This window comes from Dama dama, chromosome 30 (genome assembly GCF_033118175.1).
Source record: "Dama dama isolate Ldn47 chromosome 30, ASM3311817v1, whole genome shotgun sequence".
Taxonomy (NCBI): Eukaryota; Metazoa; Chordata; class Mammalia; order Artiodactyla; family Cervidae; genus Dama; species Dama dama.
In genome coordinates this window covers 16450753-16476887 of record NC_083710.1, presented here as the reverse complement: position 1 = coordinate 16476887, position 26135 = coordinate 16450753, and the positions used below count along the sequence as shown (strand labels likewise).

Here is a 26135-nt window from a genome sequence, read left to right as displayed (position 1 = left end):
AAATATAACCCTTCTTGCTCCAGAGCACAAAAGTAAAATGAGCGAGGTGATTACAAAGCTACAAAGGACAGAGAAAAAAAAATACAACCACCACTCCACTCCCAAAAGGGGCAGCCTTCCTGAACTCTTGTTTCTGCTGTAAATGATGCTGCTAAAGGCTCTTAGATTTTTACTCCAACCCTCTTTGCATAATAGCACCAACAGTATATTCATCCTGGGATATGTGGCTCTTCCATCTTTCATATTTTAAATGTGAGGTAGTTTGTAGGTAGTTTGTGAGGTAGACCATTTGTCTCTCATCCTCCCTCCTTATCCCAGCTAAAACACAGATCACAAATGGTAAGAGAAAAAAACGCAACCACCACTGCACTCCCAAAATGCAACTTCCTAAACTCTTTACTGTTTCTGCTGTAAATGATGCTGCAAAGTTATTCAAATGTCATTTGTCACAAGGTCCCATTCCTTTTGAAATCTTTCTCCTCTTTGGAATTACAGTCAAAAGAATATCATTTCAGAGCATTTTGTTTTCTTGGTTCCTGAGATGTACTCATAGCCAAGCCATTATATGTGATCATTATTTCCTAACATTTTGAAACATTCATGAAAAGCTAGAAAATCACTAATTCCAAGGCTGAAGACACTTAACATCAAATTCCATTAGTAACAAATAATCAAGCACCTAGCTTTGAAGTGCCTGATGCTATATAGCATAACAAAGGTCTGATCTCTATATCCTACAGAAGAAGTGCTCAGTCCAGGCTGGAGAATTCCCTAACACACAGGCAATCACAATACTCATTTTGCACCAAAATCCAAAAAGCAAACAGCCTGTCAAGTCATCCTGTCAGCATTCAGAGGAACTCGAATAAAAACTTAGGATTCAGTGTCCAATTAAAAATACTCTAGTTTCCGTTCTTCTTTAAAATCATGTCAGAAATACAGAGGTTGTTTGATGTGCCTTCTATGCTTTTGTTTTAGTTCAGTATTGAGTGTGTTAACAAGATACTACAGATTGAAAACCAAAGTCAGGCATCTCTTAAGTTTATTGGGAAATTCTTAATTGGGAGAGAAAGATCACAGACTTAAACAATTGGAAAAAATAAAAGAACAATTGACTGCAAATTATCACAAAGGTAATTTCTGAAATGTTTATTTTTGAGCCACTGCAAAAACAAAATTTTAGTGCATCCTGAAGTTCATATTTTGATAAATGAACAAATTACTGAAAAAGCAAAAGAAAAAAGTTACTGTTATACAAGATCTTAATGGAATAATTCAGCACAGTCAAATAAACAGCTATAATTATTCAAAGCTGCTTTTGCTTTATAGCTGGTATATTAAACAAGAATGTGAATTATTACTATTAACACTGCACAAGTAACAAAAGGTAGCAAATCCAGCAATATTAAAACCTGAAATTAAATAGTGTTCAAACACTACAACAAAAAACAAAACAATGAACTTCTAGAACTATGATTCTACCCATGTGAAAGGAATGTACACATATGATAGGAAAAAAATAAATAAATAAAGTGACAAGTGTGACCAACACTGCATCTGCATCTCCAAAGCAGGAATACGGTGAGTCAATGTACGCAGGGCCTCAAACAAGAGTGAGAAAAAAAGCATTTCACTTGAGCACAGCTTTGTAATTCCCACGGGAGCTCTACTTCGCTCGTGCTGGTGACGGGTGGACAGAGTTTGAAATGGAAAGGATTTTCCCTACACCCTGAATATGGATGCATTATTATTTTTCTTAATTCTGTGGAAAGTTTCCCTTGGAAAAAAAAAATTTAAAGCAACAGACTGATGGGAAATTGATCATTTTAATTGTGAGAGAGTAATATTTACTAATCTGAATCTAGACCCTGGTAATGAGTCAAGGTTAAACATTGCATCCGGGGAATGTGCATGATATTAAAACCACGTGGGTAAACCATCTTTTACTTTATACCTGGTGCATTTAATAAGTAACTAACTTCTCCTACCAGCAAAATAAAACCTTTATTTAAGCAAAATGAAAGTATTATGAGTTAAATTAATTCATATCAAATATCTAAAAGGGTAAATGGAATGGTTGTCAAACTATGAAGATGTTATCACATATATTCACTAAGTAAATGTTCTCAAAAATTTTAAAACTCCATTAAACCATTAAACTGTGTTAAACCATCCCATAGATACTGTAATTTTCTTCTGTGATTTATAAATGAATCATTCCTTCTGTGAAAATCAGGAAATAAATCAAAATCAAAATGAGTTAATACCCCAAATATAAATGGAATTTTAAACTTGGCTTGGAAAAAAAAATTCTGTCTGAAACAATATTCTAAAACCCCGTCCAAGTCCTCCTTCACTTTTTTTTCACAGTTCTCCAATGGTTCTGAAACTGATAAAACAGAAAATTCAACCCAAAGCACGTCACAACTTTAACAGTTCTGAATAAGACATGATATTTCATAAGGGCCAAAGTATGCAGAATGGCACTATTACAGTATCATAATAAAATTACATCAAATAGATTTTTAACAAAATAAGACAGAGTCATCCTCAACAAACAGATCTGTTCTGAAGGCTAAGCAACCAAATAGATCTACATCTTTGGAAAAATCACAAAGTGCCTTTAAACGAAGTAAGTTTAGACTGTTCTTGATTAAAAGATACTGTTCTAAACTCCAAAGCTCTCTCTCTATGTAAGGAGGCTTAACCCCCGCTTCTTTTCATGTTTGCCAGCGTTTAACATTTTTCTCTACATCCCTGCACTGAACCAATACTTGTGGAGCTCCACTGTGATCAGCACTACACACGCTAGTGTCCGAGGACTGGTCTGCTGGGCCACAGTGGCTGAACAGGGAAATCGGAATACAGCACAGCTCCAGAAAACGAACAAAAACAAAGACAGGAGGAAAATCTTACCATACAGGAAATCAACATTTTCAAGTAGAGTTCTACAGAACATATTGTCATTTTAGCTTAAAAGAAATTCAGAACTGCTGTTAATAACACCCGTACACACACTAAAGATACCAAACATAATTTGATAGCTATACACTTGTAAAAATTCAACCTAAGCTTAATAATCAATTAATTTATGTTATATCAACCTGCTTCCTAACAATTAAGAACCTAGTCCAGTGCTGCTGCAGATCAAATTCTAAGAAGCTACAGACAGACTCAATTCTGCTTACATACATTTCCTACATTTCTCCAACCTTAAAAAATACCCGAAGAAACTTTAGAAAATTTATTTTTAAGGCCTGTTCTATTTCTTCATCTTAAATTGAGAAAAATAGAAGCTTCTGTAAGTGTAACCTCAAAACATTTAAATAGATTTTGGCATTTTTCTTAAGAAGCAATTATTTCTCTGCCATAACTATAATTCAAATCAATGCAAGTGCCCTGTTCCTTGTCCCCCGGCAGGTGCTACTGTCCTCGATACTTTGTGCAGCTTCCAGAAGAGTCAGTTCTCAGGAAAAAAAAGAAAAAGTGAGAGCAAAACCAAAGCCTCCAACAAAAAAATGATTTCCTCTCAATTAAAAATCTGCTAATGGAAGAACCAAAAATTCACACACACATACCCTCACATAAAACACAATCCTGGTCCTCTATTCAAGTCAACTCGCAGCTACTAAAGACGAGTGGTACAAAATGCAGAGCCCAAGAAAGACCGTATCAGGGGACTTTACAAAATAGTAGATACATTTTACTGGGGAAGGGGTTGGTGGGAAGGTCCCATTTTTTCTAGAAAAAGCTTATCCCTGCTAAAGTGGAGTTTTAATTTAAAAATCCTTGCTAAAGGATTTTTTAAAAATCCCAACAGAGGAAACAATTATTGGGCTTCTCTAAATGCATTTCCAAATGAACATTAAGTTTTAAAATTTCAACATGTTTTGCACCTTTATTTTCATTTAAAGAATAAGTTGGGGACTCAAAATAGTCAAAAAAGAAAAATTCTTACTGCACAATCTTTGTAGACATTTTATTTTAAAGCACCTTTTTAATGTTAACAGTGGGTTTGTAACCAGAAAAGAGTGAAATAAAAGAGGGCACCCACCACTAGCAAGGTTAAAGTTCTCCTTTACACACACACACACACATACATACACACACACACACTCACTCACTTTCATGCCAGAGCAATTGGCAACATTAGCAAATAAGATCATTTAATGAAAGGCTTGGGAAACTATCATTTATAGTATTTATAGAAACCTAAACTACTGTTTATAAGAAATTAAACAACTAGGGGGATTCAAAAAAATACCAATAGCTGAACCATGAAAATAAAATTGACCTTTAAAAATAGAAAAAGATGTCAGAAAAATAAATTAGCCTCAATGCTGTTTTTTCGATGTCAGATTTGTTATTAACAGGAAACCATTTGCTTGAAAAGGAGCAAAATTATAACTCTTTATCCCTGGAACCCACCTTCAGCCACCTCAGTGCAATTTCTAGCAGCACTATTTGGATGCGAAAAGAATGCCGTCAGTCAATGTTCCTGAAAGTCTCACAGTCAGACCTTCCTTCAAATTCATGTTCTTAGGGTCTTAACACACTGCACATGTGTACAGAAGAATAAATGAAGATAATATTTGACAGATTATGAAAATATGAACTATATACACCATATGATGACACAACACACTTAATAAGCACTATTTACTTTCCTCCCAATTCACGTTGAATGTTAATATTCACTACTCAAATTTTACCCTATGCATCTTTATCTGTTTCTTCCTCTCCCAAAACAAATAATAAAATATACTGGTTTGGAGTTTGTTCTATGCATTTTCCAAGAGCCAATCAAACAGGGACTTGCATCTCTCCTCACTGGACATCTTCTCCATCACCTCATAGTATTTAAGCACGGCCTGCAGGAGGTCTCCCACCTTCCAGCCTTTTTCCTGTAGCCGTCTTGAAAGCTAGTAAAAAAGGAAGATAAGCCAAACATTAACCGAAAGCAATTTTTTAACAATTTCATTTTTCTTTATAACACCGGATGAAACTGCTGTTTGCAGCAAAATACTCTTTCCCAGTTATAATAAGGTATTCTCCCCTAAACTGCCAGTCTTTACACAAATTAAACATTTTTCCTTCCTGGCTTTTATAAATACTCTCCTTCACAGAGTGACACTTTGGGATTGCGGGAGCCAGAACCCCACAAACCTCACCCAGCACAGTGTCTGTGTGGGCGTGGAGAGGCTCCATCTCTACAGGAAACTCTGAACTGAACTAAATACATTTGCCACACCCTCAACTGGGAACATAAAATAATAAAAACGATGTCAAGATTAATAAAAGGATATGGATTTTCCTTCCACAACGTACAGTGTGGCTTTCTCCCCTGGAATACGCACTCCAGCCTCAACAGAAACAAGTAAGAAATGTTCATGTTTCAGAAAAAAAGTAAATAAATATTAAATACTGTGGCAATCATTTTGTAATATGTACAAATATCATTATGTTGTTCACCTGAAACTAATAAGGTGTTATATATCAATTATACCTCATTTTTTTAAGTATAAAAATACAGGTTTAAATAAACTATCATCACTAATCTGAACATGTCTTCAACTCAGATTTTTTCCTATTTAGTTGTAATACAAATATGCTTAACCTTTTCAAAAATAGCTTTACTGTGATATAATTCACATACCACACAATGCACCCATTTAGAACAGACCAGCTAATGATTTTTAGTGAATTCAGAGTTGAATGCAACATCACCACAAACAACATTAGGATACCTTTATTACCCAAAAAAAGTCGTACCTGTTAATAATCACTGCCCATTCCTCCCAACCCCGTAAACTCAAGATAATCACTAATCTACTTTCAGTTTATAGGTTCGCCTATTTTGGCCATTTTAACGGAATCACAAAATATATGGCCATCTGTGACCTGGCTCCTTTCACTTAGCATGACTTCAAGGGTCCTCCACCTCCAGGGTGCAGCATGTCTCTACTTCAGTCCTTTTTACTGATAGACAACATTCCACTGCATGGACTGACCACGTTTTATTCATCAGTTAATGGACATTTAGGATGTTTCCACTTTTGGCCTATTGCGAATAACACTGCCTTGGACATATGTTTTCATTCCTCTTGGGTACAGACCTAGGTGGAGAATTGCTGGGTTACATAATAATGCTGTGTTTGACTTCCTGAGGAACTGCAAGAATGTTTTCTTAGGTCATGTGGGGATGCGGCTCCCTTACCTCAGCATCATTACACTCAGCTCCGCCTAAGGCCTTCCTTAGCCCTCAATTTATCCAAGACTAAACGACTTGAAAATGCTTGCCTCCATACAGTCAGTTCTAACACTTTTCCTACCCATTCTTTCCCCTTGACAATTCATTTCCTGAACATCCCCTTTCTGTCTTATTTTCTCCCTCTGCCTCTAAACAGAAATCTATGCCGGAAAAATTCAAGAAGTCTAAATGAAAACAAAATACAAAAATCATTTTTTTTATATATCTTTTTCACATACTTCTTTCAATAATATTTTTGTAAATTCTGAACCGGAAATCAAGAGTAACTTGACAATTCCTTTTTTGTTATTATTGATCATTTTATATTGGTTATTCTTTGAACTGCTCTACATTATATAGTAAGATTAAATGAAAGTTCTGATAAAGAAAAGTCCTGGACAAAAACCTTAAGGCTGCAAACTAAAAATTTTACCTAATAACGTAACTGGTACACAGTAAATTATCAATAAAAATATTCTATTAATGCACCTAATCTGAATGTTTTATTATTAGAACCCTACTAAATGCTCAAAGTGAACTATTGTCCCTTATTAAATGTTTATAACCCTTTACTGGCTTTTGCTTATGCTAGCTTCTCATACTAATGACACTGGATTAACAGAAGAAGAGACATAATTATGCACCAATTAAGTACAAAGAATAACTCAATCTTTTCATATGAGCACATGAAATGCTTATTCAAGACACCCAGCTTTGAGGACTTAGGATGTGCCAGGCACTGGATTAAGCACCTTTTAACAGTGTTATATCTAATCCTCACAAACCTCTGCCAGGTAAATTCTGTGCTCATTTCCACAGCCCAGAGAAAAAGACTGCGACTGCTGAGCCCGCCCAAGGCCAGACTGCGAGAGTGCAGCAGAGCCGACATCTGAGCCCAGGCACTGGACCCTAATGCCCGCGCACCTGCCCACTGCTATCAGCGGGCGCCTATCAGACCAACTGTCTGACACAGGGCGGCATACGCTGCGCCCTCCCACCCCACCACAAGGCAGGCACTTACTTGCATAAACTCCTTCTTTGCAGAGTCATGAAAATAAAGTTCTGCAACTTCTGCCTCAGAAGCAACGAGCCACTGAAGAATAATCCTTAGCTGGGGGTCTACTGTGCATGGCTCCATGTCAATATTTGTAATTAGCAGAGTCTTTCCATCTTGCTCCAAACCTAAAATTTAAATTTTTAAGCAACATGCAGTGAAATCCATTAATTAAACTCTCAGTACACTGGTTTCTAAGGATATGTAAGGCATTTTCCATTTCTTAAGATTCCAAGGAATTTTCCAAAAAAATCATCTTTTTTGCACCATAACACCAACTAAAGCATTCCTTTGAAAGGGCAAAATAATGCTAAAATAAAGAAATAGTTTGATCATCTGTGATAGCACAGTGCAAAACTCTATTCTGAGGCACTGAATTCAACTGGCAATTCACAAATGCCATAATTTATGTCAAAACATAATCCACAGGTATGGCAAATAAAACTAAAATGCTACAATTACAATCAAAACACAAATAAATATATTAAATGGACTTTCAGAAAGCTCTCTGAGAAACAGCAGCAGGAGTGAATACTCGGATCACACATATTACAGCCTAAGAGCTCTTCTAAGCTCTTTAGACACAACTCCCTCACCCCTCACAAGCACCCTAGGAGGAGGGAACCGCTTTCATCCCATTTTACAGGTGAGGGATCAGGGGGAGAGACAGACCAAGAATCTCACAGCTGGGACACAGCTGAGTCAGGATATTAACATTGGCAATCTGGCTCCATGCTCTTAATCACTTCACTTTTCAGGCAAAATATGGGCAGGGGTGGGGGAGTCATATGCAACCACTTACATCCACAAAAACAAACCAGGGACTTTTCTGATACACTCTTATAAGACACTATTCTCATTTATTTTTTTTAATAAAAATTATGTTTTCAACATAAAAAAAAGATGAATCTCTGTTATAAAACTAAACCAATATCCTGTGTTGAATATCACTGCTTAGTGGTGGCTGAGCAACCAGCAGTGCTGAGGCCCGGGCCTCCCCAACAAGAGGCAGGCAGGGGGACATGCGGGCAGACACCGCACCGATTTGCACCAGTAATGGACATTTGCTGGTGAATGTCCCTGAGTTTTTTTTTACAGTTGGCAGGGCATTTTAGACCACTACTAATTTTTAGGGTTCCTACTGACCTGTAAGATTTTTCATTTAAAAAAATTGGTTCATGCTATTCTCTTAAAATAAATGTATTATCATTTCCTTCCTTTCCACACTCTGATTCTCAATCAAAAATGGGTCTGGCAAACAATAGTACCATAGTCATTGGGCCATTCTATAAATCCTGCAGAGGTCATGGAGTTGAAAGTTTCCCTGTACCACTAGATTTTTCAGTTCAGGGTGTCTGGCTGCCTGAGAGTGATCTCTAAGAGAGGTCATTCAACTCTAGTGAAAAGAAAAAGAACTGACATCCTCCAACTACAAACAAAAATAAATAAATAAATAAAAGCTTGTTGCCTTAGGATTTCCATAATAATTCTGAATTGTTTTTAGTCCGCAAAAAATAAAGCAAATATTCTCCCCTGGCTGGCTCACATGGTAGAGAATCTGCCTACAACGTGGGAAACCTGGGTTCGGTCCCTGGGTTGAGAAGATCCCCCGGAGGAGGGCATGGAACCCACTCCAGTATTGTTGCCTGGAGAGTCCCATGGACAGAGGAGCCTAGGGGCAACAGTTTATGGGGTCGCAAAGAGTTGGACACGACTGAGCAACTAAGTATAAACAAACAAACAGTCTATCAAAAACTCTAAGAATACTGCCCGATCCCCCTGGAGAAGAAAGGCTACTACTTCAGTATTCAGGCCTGGAGAATTCCAAGGACTGTATAATCCATGGGGTCTCAAACAGTCCGACACGACTGAGTGACTTTCACTTTTACTTTCCCTTTTTACCCCTACTTTATATCTGATAAGAAAAAAACTTACTTCCAGAAACCCTATATGAAAAATGGCTACTTAGGAGTGGTTTTAGAACTAAAATAATAATAATCTTAGGTCTGAGGATTTGGACTCAAAACTGATACATGACCTTTCTAAACAAAAAAATACAACTGGTAATAAAACAACTGGAAACCCTGGTAGAAAGTACATTTTAAGAAATTTGTTCCTGCAATTTTCTGTTTGCCTACTTCTAAAGAGATGATTAAAGAATCACTGGTTCAAAAACTAATGTCTAAACATGAACATTCTTACATGCCACTCTATAGAAGACATTATCGGTATTTTCAGAATTAAGGGAAAATAAGATTTTTGGGAAAAAACTCAACACCCATCTAAATATAATGAAAACTCAGGTTCAACATGAGAAGTTTTTGAGATTTGCTAAAGACATTCTAATATATTTAATTAAGAATTACAAATCACATTCCAGAACTCTAGTATTTACATATTTGGAACCATGATCATTAAAGGAAGAAATGAGTAAGTATATTCTTCAAATATATGTGTGAGTATAAGACTGGAACTAATGGAAGGGAGAACTGGTTTAAAAGTATCTTTTATTTATTGATTTTTATAAGACTGACATCAAATACTAATTCTAGAAATAACTAGTTTGAAAGGAAAACAAATTGACATGTGATAATTATAATATTTATATCTCCTAATATAAGAATTTTATATTTTAAACAAAATAATTATATGAAAAGACTATTGTAAGTTTCTCCCTCAAATAACTGAATACTTCTTTTAATGTAGTTCGGTCTTTACACTGATGAGTACCCCTCCTTTTAGTTTAACAATCAAATAACACAAGCTGCTCAGCAATAGATCTGACATTAGATAGATTAGTTCAAGAATACCCTGATTTGGAATATTTCTTCATCTTTCAATTTCTTTATTATCTGTGTAATAAGAAATGTAGACAAGAACTTCTCCTGGGTCTACTCCAATTGCAAACTTCTATAATTTTAATGGAAAACAATTTAAAAATAAATCAACGTTTGTTCTAATAAATAATTTCAAGTCACACTGAATAGTTTAAATGAGTAACAGTGTGTTGAAGGGATCTCAAAAGACATTAATAACCAAAAGGGAAGGGGGAAAAAACCATTATGGAATAATAAAATGATTTTTTTCTGTTATTATTAACAGTCTTCAGTTACTATTTCCGATCTGATAGGGCTCCATCTAGGTTCTTATAAATGTCTTTTTTTTGGTATGTTTATATTGTTTGAATGTTCCAAGTCTAGTAAAATAGCACATAAATTAATGAATTTAAACAAAACAAAAAAGAATTTGTTTTGTAATGTAAAAACCCTGATAACTCAGCAATAATACAGTGTCTATTTGATGAAAATGCACAAATATTAAAGACTTTCCTAAAGAACCTTATACAAAAAACAGGTGAACACTTTAAAAAACAAACAAATAGCCAGTTACCTTCTACATCAGTCTGATGCTCCTCTTCTTCATCATCTGGCCCATCACTTACCAAATGAAGGTAAAGAAGCAGTTAAAAAGAAAAAACTTTAATTAATAATGGTATTAAAGCCAAATCTTAATGTGACCAAAAAAATGAATGTGACAATATGACATATGACATTTAAAAGGGGGAGAAATGACAATAAAAAAGGAAGCTTTGCTTCTCACACCATTTCATGTTAAAATCTCAAGTGCCAATGATGCCTAAAGGGAAGTCATCAGTAACAGAATTTCTACCTGACTATGATATACAGTGTCAAGTAATTACACAATAAAATTTAAAATAATATAAGCCAAAGTATGCTAATTTGGCTTTAGATAACACAGCATTTGAATATCACAGAATGCCATGAATAATTATCAGTGCTTTGGTTGATGCCATTTGTATATTTTTAACAGTTAAAAACACATCTTTTCCTATACTTTTCTTATACATGAAATAAAACTATATACAGAAACAAAAAAAAAACAACAAAAAAACAGAAATCCTGTAGGAAGCAAGCTCTTTTTAATGAAACAGTCATTGGTAGAATGAAAAATAGCAAGCAGTGCAAGGCATGCATAAAAGTAACACATTTTACAATTAGGTGTCAGTCGTATCTTAGCAGAGTTGAATTTTTTCATTAGATGTAAATTTATCAAGCAGAATCATGTCAAAGATAGGAGAAAAGCAGGTTGACACATGTTGGCACTCTAACCCACATTCTTTTAAGAATATGATATCATGCATTAGTGGTGAAAGACTCATCAGTGTTTAGATTTCTGGACTGGACCAACCTGTCTGATGTTGGAAAGGATAAATTGTCCTCACACAAATCTCCTTCTAAACCAAGACTGCTCCAGCTACTGCTGTTACCATTACTGCCAGAGGAAGAAAAGAACAGAGCTGAACTAGAAAATGAATGGTAAAAACAACCCTGGTTTTCCTTGGAATGGCGTCCATCACTGATAACTGAGGATGTTCTGAAGCTGCCTCAGTGGGCACAGAATCCGTGGAGTTATGTGAATACCATCATAACTACTACACGAGGTGTTCAACAGCTTCAGAGATTAGGGAGTTTTCTTACTTGTCCTCAGCAGTTCATGAAAATTATTCTAAATTTATATTTATTTTACAGATTCAGACAGTGACTTTTAGGACAGTAAATGAAAGGAAGAACAAAAAAGTTTCACAATGAAATTAACCTCTATGGCAAAACTTAAGACGTAATTTGTAAAAAGCCAATGCTCTTCAGTTTGGATAAAGTTTACACAAGGTTAACTTTCTCTCGAGTCTTTTTTTTCCCCTGAGTCTTTAAAGAGTGCACACAGTGATGGCCAGGGTGGGGAAGGAGGATGAGGAAAGGATGAGAAGGAAGACACTGAAACATATTCCCAAGAAGACCTCGTCTAACTACGGGGAGAAAAGATGTTCATTATTATGTCAATTACCTTCATTTCATACATTATGTATAATTCAGCAGGTGGCAAATAATACACATTTTCTTCAGAATATTGCATAGCCAAGGTCTAATCAAGCGTTACACTTGACAGATCAGCCAGTCACTAACACCCCATGGATACCTTCCTACACTGCCTAATCGGAAGAACGCAACTACATTCTACAAGTGCGGCAAAGCGACACACACAAAAAGCAACTGTGTTCAGAAACAAAATCAAATTCAGTTTTTCAGATTAAAATCTAAACATGCAATTTTTAAAAATTCTTATCATAATTAGTAAGTAAATAGTGCTTACTTAGCTTAATTAGTAAATAATTAGTAAGCACATTAGTTTGCAGTGATAAGCAGCTGTATTTTCCCATAGTAGGCTAGACAATTATAAAAATATTTACACAATACAAAATTTGAGTTCTAAAAATGAATTAACATAAAATCATCTTTTATGCATCAATAAATGTTGATAAGGTTACCAAAAAGGGGCTGGTTAATTTAAAAGTTCTAAATAGTTTCCAGGCTATCTCAATAATTAACATGTACATATTAGCATTATCCAACTGTCACAAACCGTAATGCATTACAGAATAAAAATTAAAACTGATCAGTGTCTTTTCAGCATTACATTCAAACAAATATAGCTCTAGTGTTAAACCATGAAACCAATTTTGCCTACATAGGTCTGGTGACAGACAAACCAAAAACAAGAAAATATGGAAATACAGAATGGTTAAACAGCTGTGAGCCAAACAGAGAGAAAATTAATTATCTCAAACACCATATTTACTTCTATTAATAGAATGATTAAGCACAGAAAAAAATTACAAAATTAAAATTTTTACCCATTTTTACACTAAAGTCATGTATCTTAAGTGTGGTCTCCTTTAAAATCATCTGAGGCACTTATCAAGTATGCAAAATCTTGGGACTGCCAATGACCCAGTGAATCTTAATCTCTAGGAGGCAAGCACACCAACCCTAAATGAGCCCCACTAAGTGTTTCTTTGTGCCGGAACCTTAAATTCACACAGTATCATTAGTTCTTATTAATTCTATGGTCAATTAAACCACAGGTTTTTTTTTTTCCTGGACAAAATGCTATCAGGTCAGGTTTTTCCCATTCAAGTAATTAATTTTCTGAACCTAAAGATATTTACTCACATTAAACACAACTGGTTTAGCCTCAGCCTGATTTGGTCTTTCTGAACCCTGGTTCTGTTAACAGGATTACCTTTTCATCTCTGTTTTGAGTCACTCACCAATAATGAGTGTTCTACACCACCAATAAAATAACACAAGAGGAAGAACCAAGGGCTGACCCTGGTAGGCGCTTCCCTTCTTTTCATCATATTGGACAGCATTCCATATTGAGTCGTTCAACCAGCTACAGTCCTTTTATGGCCACTAGCCTCTAAGTTCTCCCACTTTAACACTAGGATTTCATAAGCAACAATGTCAACTCCACTGAAATTCTAGAAGCCTGTTTCTCAAAGTGAGAGAATTTAGTGTAAACATTCTAAAGCTATGGAGAGGGCCAAATGATAATCTGTGACATTACCCCACTTCCTACTACCAGTTTTAAAGACTGCCTTTTTTGGATTTAAATTTTGTAAAATACTGGCAGCTTGTGTCACATTTTAAAAACTATGACAATAAAAATATAAAAATATTAACACTCACTGGTTAATCCAAGCATCAAACCAAGTACTCTGAGATGATGTGTTCCAACAGCTGAAAAGCCATTTCCTTTCCTTCTGCTTCCTCATCCCGTCTTCCCTCCCCCTCCTGCTAACTCCATTCCAAGGGTCTGCTCTGCAGAAGCGTCACAGGGTCCTTTCCACATTGCCCGAAACCCCCTCCTCTCCCTAGGCTCAGCTATGGTCAGTGTTCACTATTTCCAAATATCACTTAATGTGAATAAAGATTTTGTAACATTTTATAGGTTAATCAGGAAGGTCTGTATGGCATCACGAATAAAAGAAGTAATTGTATTATAATTAATAAAATATTCTAAAACTGGTTTTAGGAACAAGGTTAACTAAGAGAATGATATATGAAGCGCCTTCCATTATATCATACTGTATTTTTGTAATGAGTTTACCTATTTCCAGTCATTCAAGTATAGCTGCTCAAGTTAGTCCTCCTGAATGGACAAGTAAGGAATCCTTCCCCTAGAAAAAATTACTACTCTAATATCAAGAAAATACAGGGCCATTTTGATGTCTTTTATAGATAACTATTCTTTTTCCAGCCCTTTAAAGTGAGAAAGAAAATTATTTTCTCAAAAGTTCATGAGAAGGCCAAGTATAGCATGACACATATAAAATCAAATGTATGACATATTTTTCAATTATTGGCACAAAGAAATTTAGTCTAGCTAATTACTATATTTAATAAATGTCAAACCATTAGAAATAACATTGTAACAAAATCCACTATGATAATAATGGTTAGGTTTACAAATTCAGAATTTTAAGATCAAATTCAACATAAATTTAACTTATTTCTGAGGAGTCCGAGTACCTAAACTACACAATTACATGCAAAATCATAGTTACCTTTCACTTAGATGGTGGAAACTGCTGCTTTCATCCTGGTGTTCATCTTCGAAACTTAAGTTGGACCAGCTCCCAGTACTGTCCTCACCAATACTGAGATGCATCTGCTGGCTACCAAGAGACTCAGCTGACTGAAAGTCTTCTGTTTCCTTTGGACTAGAAAAAAGAAAGAAAATAAGTCCAAAAGCATCAGGTTCTGAATTGTATTATAAATAGGAATAGCCACTTGATAATAATGATGACAAAAACAAGAAATGGGACCTTCAGAGTTAGACCAGTGGTCAATCCAACCCTTTGTTTGGGTCTGCTAATAAAGAGACTTGGCAGGAGAGCTTATTAATTTCAAAATTAATTGAGATACCCACTGATATTCCTAACCTACTCTGTTCATCTATTATGGGTCCATCCCAAGCACATCCTTTATTTAAATTCTCTTTAAAGCAGTTCATATTTTCAACTGGAACACTATGAAGGAGCACAAGTTCCTAACTCTGCCACACCTGCTTTGTAAAACAGTATTTTCATTTGTACCAAAAATTACCCCTTTTCTGGCTTTAAGAACAAAAAAAGTACTTCAAGGAATTCTAGACTGTCAATTGAGGCTACAGTAAGACTAGCCAAATCTCTTCAAGACTCTGAGCATGGATCATAATCCCTCTCATTTTTTTCTCAATGAAAAAACATTACATCATAGTTTTATTCTATCTTCACAAGAAACTCCATTTGCTGTTCAATTACTGTGTATGCCCCTTCTACATTTTATTCTTGACTAACAGTTTAAAGTGATGTTTTAACTTTTTGTTGAAGTACAGTTGATTTACATTATTTTATTAGTTTCAGGAGTACAACACAGAGATTCAGTATGTTTGAGGATTATATTCCATTTAAAGTTACTACAAAATAATGGCTTATATTTATTTCCCAATGCTATACAATTTATCCTTGTTGCTTATTTTACACATAGTAGTTTGTGTCTCTTAACCCCATACCCCAATCTTGCCCCATATTTTCAAACATGAAGAGGGGAAGTGTTAGTCTTCTGATCAAAACCTTCCATGCATCTGGTATTATAACCTCTCATGCCCTCCACTGGGCTCCCGCTCTCCCTGGCTCACCAGCCTTAGCCACACAAGCCTCTCTGCTGTTTCCCCAACACGCAGTCCCACTAACCTTGGCTGGGAACCCCATTTCCCTGATTCCCACTTAGCTTACTGTCTCTCCACCTTTGTCTCACTGCTCAAATGTCACTTTGTCAGAGCTGCTTCCTGCTACCTCTTCAAACTGCACGCCCACCCCCGCCTGCTGCTACCCACTGCCACCTCCAGCACTAGCTCCCTGCATCTCCCTATCTTAAGATGGCCAAGAAAAGAGGCAGTGCTTGTCACTGCATTGACAAAAGCTACTAAAATATCCTGGGTTACCATGTGGCTCAATGAAATTCCTTCTCAAGAAATTTTCTCTTTCCATGAGACTAACAAAAATAATCCTACAAACTAATAACACAAGTCAGACCTGATGTTTTCCCAGGGAGAGAGAAGGCTGAAAGTGAAAATCTGAACTAAGCTGTTAGGATCACTGAGCACAAAGCACGGTCTCTGAAACACACAACACTGTAGGACTATCACAGAAAACTATCCCTCAGACAGCGGCTGATCGAGAGGAGTGGTGGCAGGAGTGAACTATTTAGAGAACGCTTGCTTTCTTCATGGGGCTTCCCTGGTGGCTCAACTGACCAAGAATCCACCTGCAACACAGAACCCTGGGTGGGTAAGACCCTCTGGAGAAGGAAACGGCAACCCACTTCAGTATTCTTGCCTGGGAAATCCCATGGACAGAGAAGCCTGGCACGTTCAATTATGCTCTTTGTAAGAAAATTACTTTGTAAACAGAAATAAAAACATCATCTCAGAGTGGTACATTAATATGGTGATACTCAGTATTGGCTGTATGAACTTCTCCAGCTGTTTCCTTGAGTCAACCTTACCTACTCTACAGCTGTGTCAACTTGGGCAAGGTGACCATCTCCTCTAAGCCTCACCTTCCAATTGAGGAAATGGCTCATACCTTCCTTCCCCCAAAGGGCTGCTGGGGGTTAATGAGACAGTGTCTATGAAAAGTAACAGGTAGGATATAAATGATATGCAAATACAATAGGGAGTATTTCTTTTTGTTCATTTAAGATTAAAAAGAATCACATCTTTCTGAACATCTTTGTAAGACATAAATACTCAAGGTAACTCTTTATTGCAAAACCCAAAAGAAATCAGAAGCTTACCTGCTGATGGCCTGTCCAGCACTGACCACTGCTGACGTCAGTATCTCTGTGCTGAGGCTTTCAGCAAAGCTGACGCCTTCCTGTCCGATCCCACTGTCAGCTACCTGGCTGGTACTGCTCAGCTCTCTCTCTGCCTTTTCAATCGCTTCAGCAACTATCTTCTCAGCAAGCACTGTCTTCTTATCGAGAGCAACGTGAATCTGAGGGACATCGAGATGAAAAATCCTAGATTTCTGATAGAAGTTGCTAAGTTGTGAATTAGAAACTGCCTTACTACCAGCAAGCAGATCCAGCCTGGGAAAGCGAGGAGACGAATTTCCAGTGCAGTCATGGAGCTCTTTACGGCCACAGTATCGGCAAGCCTGACCCACCAGGGGTGGCAGCTTTTCTGTGTTCCTATCGATCACTTTTGCGGCTTCAGACACGTGGAAGATGGCAGATCCTAAACCCAGCTCTAAAGTGTCGCCCACGACTTTGTTAGCATACTGCTCTATAGCTTGAACGACAGTCTCTCCATAGCCACACCCACTCAAGCTGCCTGTACTCTGAGAAAATCTGTGATTCTGTGAAGAAGGCTGGAGAGACCTGGGAAACTCTGGCCCAACGTGAATCTCAGTATCTCCGTCACATGCGTTTTTTCCATAAAGGCAAGAATCTGTTAAGGACTTTGGCAAGCCACCTGTCGATGCCATCAGCTCTTTTGTAACATCTCTTGTGATGCTGTGAGCAAGAGAAGTTGAAAAACTATGTAGTTCCGAGCACTCATTTCTGCACATATCCCGTGTCCGTTCACAAGTCTGGTTTTTATGAAGGTAACTTCCACCACTTCTACTTTGTCTTTTTTTATCTGCTTCTTGCTGGTGTTCTTTATTTAAAAACAGTAACAGTTCATCATCGGTTTTCACCTGTGAGCTTTGCACAGGGAGTATTCTGGAGCCGCACTTTACTTCGGCTGCTTTAGCTGCTTCTTGTAATCCTGACTTAACGGACCGATAGGCAAGTCTGTTGGCGTACTGGTCCATTATTAACTCACCACTGCCACCTTCCTGTTTGAGCACTTGGATAATGTGACCTGCATACTCATCTGTCACACTTTCACAGCTGGGATACTTGTATGTCAGACCTGACAGACAAGAACTTGGTGGTAAAGGAAGAACAAACGGATCTATTCCTCCTGGGTGTGCTACAGCCTCTACATCCACCTTCTCTCCTGACCTATAATCTTGATCACCATCAACACAACTGTTCCTCTTCCTCCTGAAAAACATGGAGCTCCTAACTTTTGCTATTTTTTCAGCTTCCGTAATGACTTCTGCTGCCATATCACCTGCAAAACTGCATAATGCTTGTAAGCTTTCATCTGAGCAATTTAAAAAAGCAGGAGATAGGCTTCTTTGACTCTCCACATTTAAGCAAGGGCTTTTCACCCTGGCTTCTTTAATCACTTTATTATCCAAATGGGAAGCCGCCATTTCGGTTGCAAGAGAAACGATGTGTGTCGCTAATGCGTCTGCAAACTGAACTTTCTTCCCCGCTGGCTCCAACTTCACGTCCACCTCTGGCAGCTCTTCGCCTTCACTACTTTCAACTTCTTCTGAGAGAGACCGCATGAGCTTCAACATGAACTCTTCTTTTTCTATTGCATTTTGTTCATTTTCAGACAAACTGCTTACAGACGAGTTGTGAGGTGTGGACGGTGGTGTGGCTGGTGCAAACTCTTTTGCTAACTCCCCCTTAAGTTTTTTGGTTAACTTCTTGATATCCCACTCACAAGGAGCCTGGGATGGAACCAGAGGAGTTGATGGAGGGGTGTCAGGTATTATGTTCCCATCTCTCATTTTCTGTTTATCTTCCAAGTGCAAACCATCTGCACAGGTAAGCACTGTGGATGAGAAAGCATGTGAATGGGGAAAAGAGTTTTCCTGCCCCAAAGCCAAGGGCTCAAGGGCTGAATTATGCAAATTCTGCTTTTTCACAGATTTGTCCTTAGCAATTTCCTTCAGATTGGGTTTCTGGCCTGCCACCGCTGGACAAGGTGGTAGTGTCGCCAAAGAAAATCCAGGAGCCACAGAACCTTTACCTTCTGGAACACAATCCTTTCCTTCTGAAAGTGAACAGTGAGTTAAATGATCTTGAGCTTCAAGAAACTTGGGGAACTCTTCCAAGATCAACTGTGACTCGTCTCCAGGAACAGGCGAGTCTTCCTTGAGGAGGACATTTTTATCTACATTTAGGATCACTGACTTGCTTTCATCTATGGAATGTTTGATAATAGATTTAGATAACCGTTCGGCAAACATGTCCTTCTTGCTAGCCTCACACTGTGGCAGTGCCGCTTGATCCCAGTAGAAAGAAGGGGTTTTTCCCTTCCCTGTTTGAGTTAAACAATCTGTGTGTTCTTCTGTTTTTGCAACTTTGGAAGATGTCACTGAATCTATAGTTTCATTTACTATCGTATGCACCAGTGCGGCAGAAAAATCGCTAATAATCACAGGATCATTTGTTAACTTTGAAGAGCTTTCTGTTTCAACAACATCACTAGTTGGTTTCACCTCACTCTGGCTACCAGGGTTGTGGTCTGAAGGTAAACAAATATTCCTGAGACAAGCTAGCTCCTCTTCTTTGTTTTTTGTGGCAACACCCGCCGGGGTAGGACCACCATTCAAATGACTATCATCACACGACGGATGAGACTTTGTCTGATACGTATTAGAAGAAATGCGGTATGGGAGAAGGGCACTTCCTGCCAAGGGCACTGGTATTGAAGTGACAATTCCTGAAGTACAGAACAAGGCCTGCTGCACTGTGTATTCCTTCTTATACTCCTGCATGGGTTTTGTCACCATACCTGTCTGACTGTTAGAAGGAGGGGAACACACAGAAGTCTGTGTCACTGGCACTACATCTTCTGTGCTCACATCCTTTATGTTTTCTGGGGAAACACTAACTGCTGCCTTTGTGGTGAAGGTAACATCAACTTGAGACAGCTCAATGAATGCTTCCTGTATTACAGATTCAGACAGATCTCTTGCATAGGACTTCACCACTCTGTCTTCATAGTGAAATGACCGACCCTGCAGAGAGGCAGGTGCTGGAGGATATGAGAACTGACACACTTCCATGATGCCTTCAAAAACAAGCTCTTCAGCGAGATCTGCAGCAAATCTAGTGACGGTGTTAGTGAAGATCTGTTTCTTTACATACTGCAGATCTTTTAAAGCATTTGAAAATGCCTCACTCACCAAAAAACTAGCCAGGCCACTAATGGCTCGTTCTTTCAGCGAAAAAGCACGTTGCCTTCTCAGTTCGTTAAACGCCATTTGAAAAACGGATGATGTCAATTTGATGGCTAACTGGCACAAGGCATTGGTACACGAAGAGACCCCTTTCTGTAAGTCTTTAAATGCACTGCCAAAACTTTTTTCCACGAGATCTGCTGCAAACTTCTGAATGCTATCAATCATTAAGGATTTATTTTTAGATTTACTTTTTTGATCAAGGCTTCCATGCTGAAGAGCTACCACTTTATTTTCTCCCTTTTTAACACTATCAGTGTTGGATGTTGCATTAGTATGTTGGCTATGAAGAACTGAGCCCAGAACTTCACAGGAAAGGCTAGTTGCATAATCTTCATAGGTGTAATAAAGAGAATCAGGATTTTCATGAATCCTATCTCCACCAATATCTGTTTGGCAAAAGCATTCAGCTGGAGTACACCCCCCAAGAGGACTGAAAGCAGAGGATCGAATAGGGCTAAACAAACCACTGTCTTCCCCTGAGGCCTTCACGGGGCGGGGAGAATCTGGGGCATCATGCAGGTTACTGTAAGGGGATTCTGGTTTACGAGGAGTTGGCTTCCTAATGTTAGCTGGGAGAGCTGGCCAATCAAACTTGAATTTTTGAGGATTCATAGTAGTGGTTACAGAGCACAATTTTTCATGTTTGTGCCCTTTCTTTTGTGATGGCTTCCCTACAGCAAGATCTTTCAGAAACGGACAAGCAGTCTCTAAGGTTTGTTCTAGTTCATCAAACTGATCGAAACTATCGAAAAACTCACTCACTTCTGAGTCTGAATCCTCAATATCATCTTTTGTCACAGGAATTTTAGGTAACTCAAGTTTTGCTTTCAAACTTTTTTGATAACCTTCTTCATCCAAGAAAATAACAGGACTTGGACTTGAGCACTCTGAGTCAGACGAGTAGGCAGGAGAAGAGGAGAACAATGGTTTCTGGGCATCACTACCTTTCTCTGAAGTAGCAAAGGACCTATAGAAACTCCTCTGGACCCACGGCTCAGTGACTGATGTTGTGACTGAAGTTCTCACTGGAGGCAGTTTTTTATGTTCCAGAATGTTTATTAAAGAAGTTGAAGGTTTAGCCAATGACTTCTGCTGCTCAGAGCCAACCAGAACCCTGAAACCATGGGTATCCAAACGGCGACCTGAAATAGTCTGTGAAGCAGCATCACACTGGCTCCTTAGTGCAATTATGTTTAATCCTAGAGGAAAAGAATAAAATGATTATTCTTGAAAAGAATTTTTTAATTGATTTAAATCAATGGGAATAAGTAGACTTGAAGCATGAAATACTCATTTGTATTTTAAGTATCTTCTATACTATTCTGTTTTAACACAGGGATCCCCAACTTCCAGGATGTAATGCCTGATAATCTGAGGTGGAGCTGATGTAGTAATACTAGAAATAACGTGTACAATAAATGTAATGCACTTGAATCATCCCAAAATTACCCCCTTCCTGCCCCAGTTCCATGGAAAAACTGTCTTTCATGAAACCAGTCCCTGGTGCCAAAAAGGTTGGGGACCACTGAATTAACAGATTCATCTCAAGCTGTACTTAAGAGCAAGTATTCAGTTCAGTTGCTCAGTCGTGTCCAACTCTTTGCGACCCCATGAACCGCAGCATGCCAGGCCTCCCTGTCCATCACCAACTCCTGGAGTCCACCCAAACCCATGTCCATTGAAGGTGATGCCATCCAACCATCTCATCCTCTGTCATCCCCTTCTCCTCCTGCCCTCAACCTTTCCCAGCATCAGTGTCTTCTCCAAACAGTCAGCTCTTCGCATCAGGTGGCCAAAGTATTGGAGTTTACCCATTACTCAAATATTCTCATTCTACCCCACATCTAGGAATACCTGGTCTATGGAATATCTAGCAAGCTGTAACATGTTAGAAACACTAATATTTAGGTGACCCTGCCAGCTAACTCAAGTCTGAACTTAGGCATTTTCCAAACAGTTAAACTAATAAGGGAAACAGTGTCTGAACAGTACAACCTAATAAAAGAAAGAGCAAAACTAAAAACCAGGTAACAATGACCTTAAAGGACACAAGAAAGTTAATTCCTCAATCAGAAAAAAAAGGTATCAATGCTTAAATTTGATCAAATTTCTAAATAAATTTCAACTGAACAATCTGTCTTAAAACTTTTAAAACTGAACTTTAAACCTTAATTATCTATTTAAAGAAAAAAAATCTAGTGAAGAACAAACCATCATTATATGGTTTTGAAGTCTCTTCCTCCTCTAACTGCTCAAAAGCAGTGACAAAGTCATCTTCAATGGAAGACACAGACTGGTTAGTATCATCATCGTCTTCATTGGTGGCCTCGAGTTGGTGCTTGTGATGCAAATATGTGTCCAGGGTGTACCTTATGCCAGTAGCGTATTTACTTAGGAGACTAAAGATAAAATCAATTTTAAGTCTTGGTAATGTAGGTGACACTCTCATGACACAAAGCATTCCAGGATGTTGACTCTGGGAAAAGATAAAAAGATTATAACAATTTTAATTTCAAAATATACTATTTTGAAACATACATATTACCTGGAAATGAAGCCCAGAAATAACACAATACCATTTTTACAAAAGGAAAAAAAAAGAAACACATGCCTCCTAAAAGGCTGCCTGATTTTGTAATGTTTAATTACTTTCTTCATTCTTTCTCCACAACACTTCTCACTTTCCAATCTCTTTTTCTCCCACCTTTCTCTTATCCATGTATTCAAATTCTACCTATTACGTCTCCTTAAATGTCAAAAGAACTTGCCATCCATTTCTGTAGCAATGATGCTTTCCTATATCACTATACAGCCCTGTGCTTTTTCTTAATCATTCACCTGGTTCACCAACTGTATTATTAACTGCTTGAGGACAGGAACCAAGTCTTAGTCTTCCTGTATCCCACTTTCCTGTAGCTTTCAGCATGCTAACACATTCTCGTCTATCATAAAAGAACTGTCCCTTCCTTTCTCCTAAATTCCCCTAGCATTTCAATTTCCAAGGTTTATAGCTTTGATTAAAAATAAAAAGTCAACAGAATTTTCCCATACATATTATTTTTTAAAAGACAAATGTTGACAAATGACTTGTTCAAAAGACTAGAAATGAGATAAAATAGCTGATCACCTCTTCTAGTAAATAAAACAAAGTAAATATAAATGAAGAATCTAATTAAGGAAATGAGAACAGTTCTACTTTTATCTGTAAATCTCATAAAAAACACAGTAGTCTATAATACTTGAAGGAATAAGTAACGTAAATTTAAACCTACTGATTCAATTTTTAAGAGGGAAAATATGCAACGCATTTTTGTTTGATGCATTATCAATAAATTAACACTTAGTAAAGAACTAAATGTTCAATGTTATGAAACTAATGACCTCACTGAAATGGTGACATTTTTGCTTATAAATAAGGAACACATCTTCAGGTATTGATTTAACATGAAATTTTTTAAACCAGAAAATGAGTTAAAGTATATTCTTTAAAAGATACAGCTCAGTATTTACATAAATTTGGAGTTGGAAAGAAGGAAAATTTTATATGATTTACACACAGGTAAAAATTCAAGAAATCCAGAAATAATCAATTTTCAGGAAAAAATTAATATGTCTTACATACCACTTATGGAGTTTCACACATGGAAAATCTAATTTAAAGCTATGACCAAAATTATTTTACCCTTCACTGATTTCAAAGATTCATAAGTTAGATTTCTTATGAATTATATTTCCTTGAGATGGTATTAAACAAAAAGAAGCTTCACCCAAGCATTTTAAAGTTTAATGCTCTAAATTAACCTCTTCATGGATTGCAGCCTTGTTGTAGCAAGGTGGCTTACGTAACTCAATAAAGCTATGACCCATGCCATGCTGGCCCACCCAAGACAGACAGGTCATAGTTGAAAGTTCTGACAAAACGTGGTCCACTGGAGGAGGGAATGGCAACCCACTCCAATAATCTTCCTGGAGAACCCAGCAACACTATAAAAAAGGAAAAAGTTATGTCACCAGAAGATGAGCTTGCCCAGGTCAGAAGGTGTCCAATATGTTACTGGGATACAGGAGAGGGCAGTTACAAATAGTTCCAGAAAGAATGAAGACCAGGGGCCAAAGCGGAAACATGTTCAGTTTTGGATGTGTCTAGTGGTGAAAGTGAAGTCAGATATATAAAGAACAATACTGCATAGGAACCTGGAATATAGGTGCATGAATCAAGGTAAATTGGATGTGGTCAAACAGGAGATGGCAAGATCAAACATCAACATCTTAAGAATCAGTGAACTAAAAGAGACAGGAATTAGCGAATTTAATTCAGATGACCATTTTATCTACTACTATGGGAAAGAATTCCTTAGAAGAAATGGAGTAACCCTCATAGTCAACAAAAGAGTTTGAAATGCAGTAACTGGGTGCAACCTCAAAGATGACCGAATGACTTCGGTTCGCTTCTAAGGCAAACGATTCAACATCACAGTAATCCAAGTCTATGCCCCAACCATTACTGCCAAAGAAACTGAAGTTTACTGGTTCTATGAAGACCTCTAAGACCTTCTAGAACTATCACCAAAAAAAAAGATGTCCTTTTCATCATAGGGGATTGGAATACAAAAGTAGGAAGTCAAGAGATACCCAGAGTAGAGTAACAGGCAAGTCTGGCCTTGGGATTGCAAAATGGAGCAGGGCAAAGGCTAACGGAGCTCTGTCAAGAGAACATGCTGGTCACAGCAAGCACCCTTTTCCAACAACCCAAGAGACAACTCTACAGATGGACATCACCAAATGGTCAATACTGAAATCAGATTGCTTATGTTCTCTGCAGCCAAAGATAGAGAAGCTCTATAGTCAGCAAAAGCAAAACATGGAGCTGACTGTGGCTCAGATCATCAGCTCCTTATTGAAAACTTCAGGCTTAAATTGAAGAAAGTAGGGAAAACCACTAGACCATTCAGGTATGACATAAATCAAATCCCTTATGATTAAACAGTAGAGGTGATCAACAGATTCAAGGGATTAGATCTGGTAGAGAAAGTGCCTCAAGAACTACAGAAGGAGGTTTTTAACACTGTACATGAGGCAGTAACAAAAACCATCCCAAAGAAAAACAAAGGCAAGAAGGCACAGTGGTTGTCTGAGGAGGCTTTACAAATAGTTCAGCAAGGAAGAGAAGCAGAAAGCAAAGAAAGGGAGATACATACCCAATTGAAAGCAGAGTTCCAGAGAATAGCAAGGAGAGATAAGAAGGCCTTAAACAATGCAAAGAAATAGAGGAAAACAACAGAACCAGAAAAGACTAAAGATCTCTTCAAGAAAACTGAAGATACTATGCAAACATTTCAAGGAAGGGCACCAAAAAGGACAGAAATGTTATGGACCTAAAAGCAGCAGAAGATATTAAGAAGAGGTGGCAAGAATACACAGAAGAACTGTACAAAAAATATCTTAATGACCCAAATAACCACAATGGTGTGATCACTCACCAGGAGTCAGACATCCTGGAGTGTGAAGTCAAGTGGGCCTTAGGTAGCATTTCTATGAATAAAACTGGTGGAGGTGATGGAATTCCAGCTGAACTGTTTCAAATCTGAAAGATGATGCTATGGAAGTGCTATACTCAACATGCCAGCAAATTTGGAAAAGGCAGCAGTGGCCATAAGACTGGAAAAGGTCAGTTTTCAGTCCAATTCCAAAGAAAGGCAATGCCAAAGAATGTTCAAACACCAGATAACTGCACTCATTTCACATGCTAGTAAGGTTATGCTCAAAATCCTTCAAGCTAGGCCTTAGCAACACATGAACTGAGAATTTCCAGATGTACAAGCTGGATTTAG

At 37.6% G+C, this 26135-nt stretch overlaps 1 protein-coding gene across 5 annotated transcripts in view; it reads right to left on the bottom strand.

Moving 5' to 3' along the window:
• Positions 1 to 1134: 1134 nt before the first annotated feature.
• Positions 1135 to 26135, bottom strand: part of AKAP11 (A-kinase anchoring protein 11) — a 48333-nt gene continuing 23332 nt past the window's right edge. For 4 of the 5 annotated variants that reach the window (XM_061133187.1, XM_061133185.1, XM_061133186.1 and 1 more), the window contains exons 6-12: positions 22516 to 22780; positions 17006 to 21503; positions 14731 to 14886; positions 11514 to 11597; positions 10695 to 10741; positions 7272 to 7432; positions 1135 to 4922 (exon numbers count right to left, since the gene is read on the bottom strand). In XM_061133187.1, the coding sequence (XP_060989170.1) occupies positions 4782 to 4922; positions 7272 to 7432; positions 10695 to 10741; positions 11514 to 11597; positions 14731 to 14886; positions 17006 to 21503; positions 22516 to 22780 (5352 nt within the window). In that variant the 3' untranslated portion in view covers positions 1135 to 4781. The remainder of the gene's footprint in view (positions 4923 to 7271; positions 7433 to 10694; positions 10742 to 11513; positions 11598 to 14730; positions 14887 to 17005; positions 21504 to 22515; positions 22781 to 26135) is intronic. The other variant, XM_061133188.1, reaches the window with a different exon arrangement.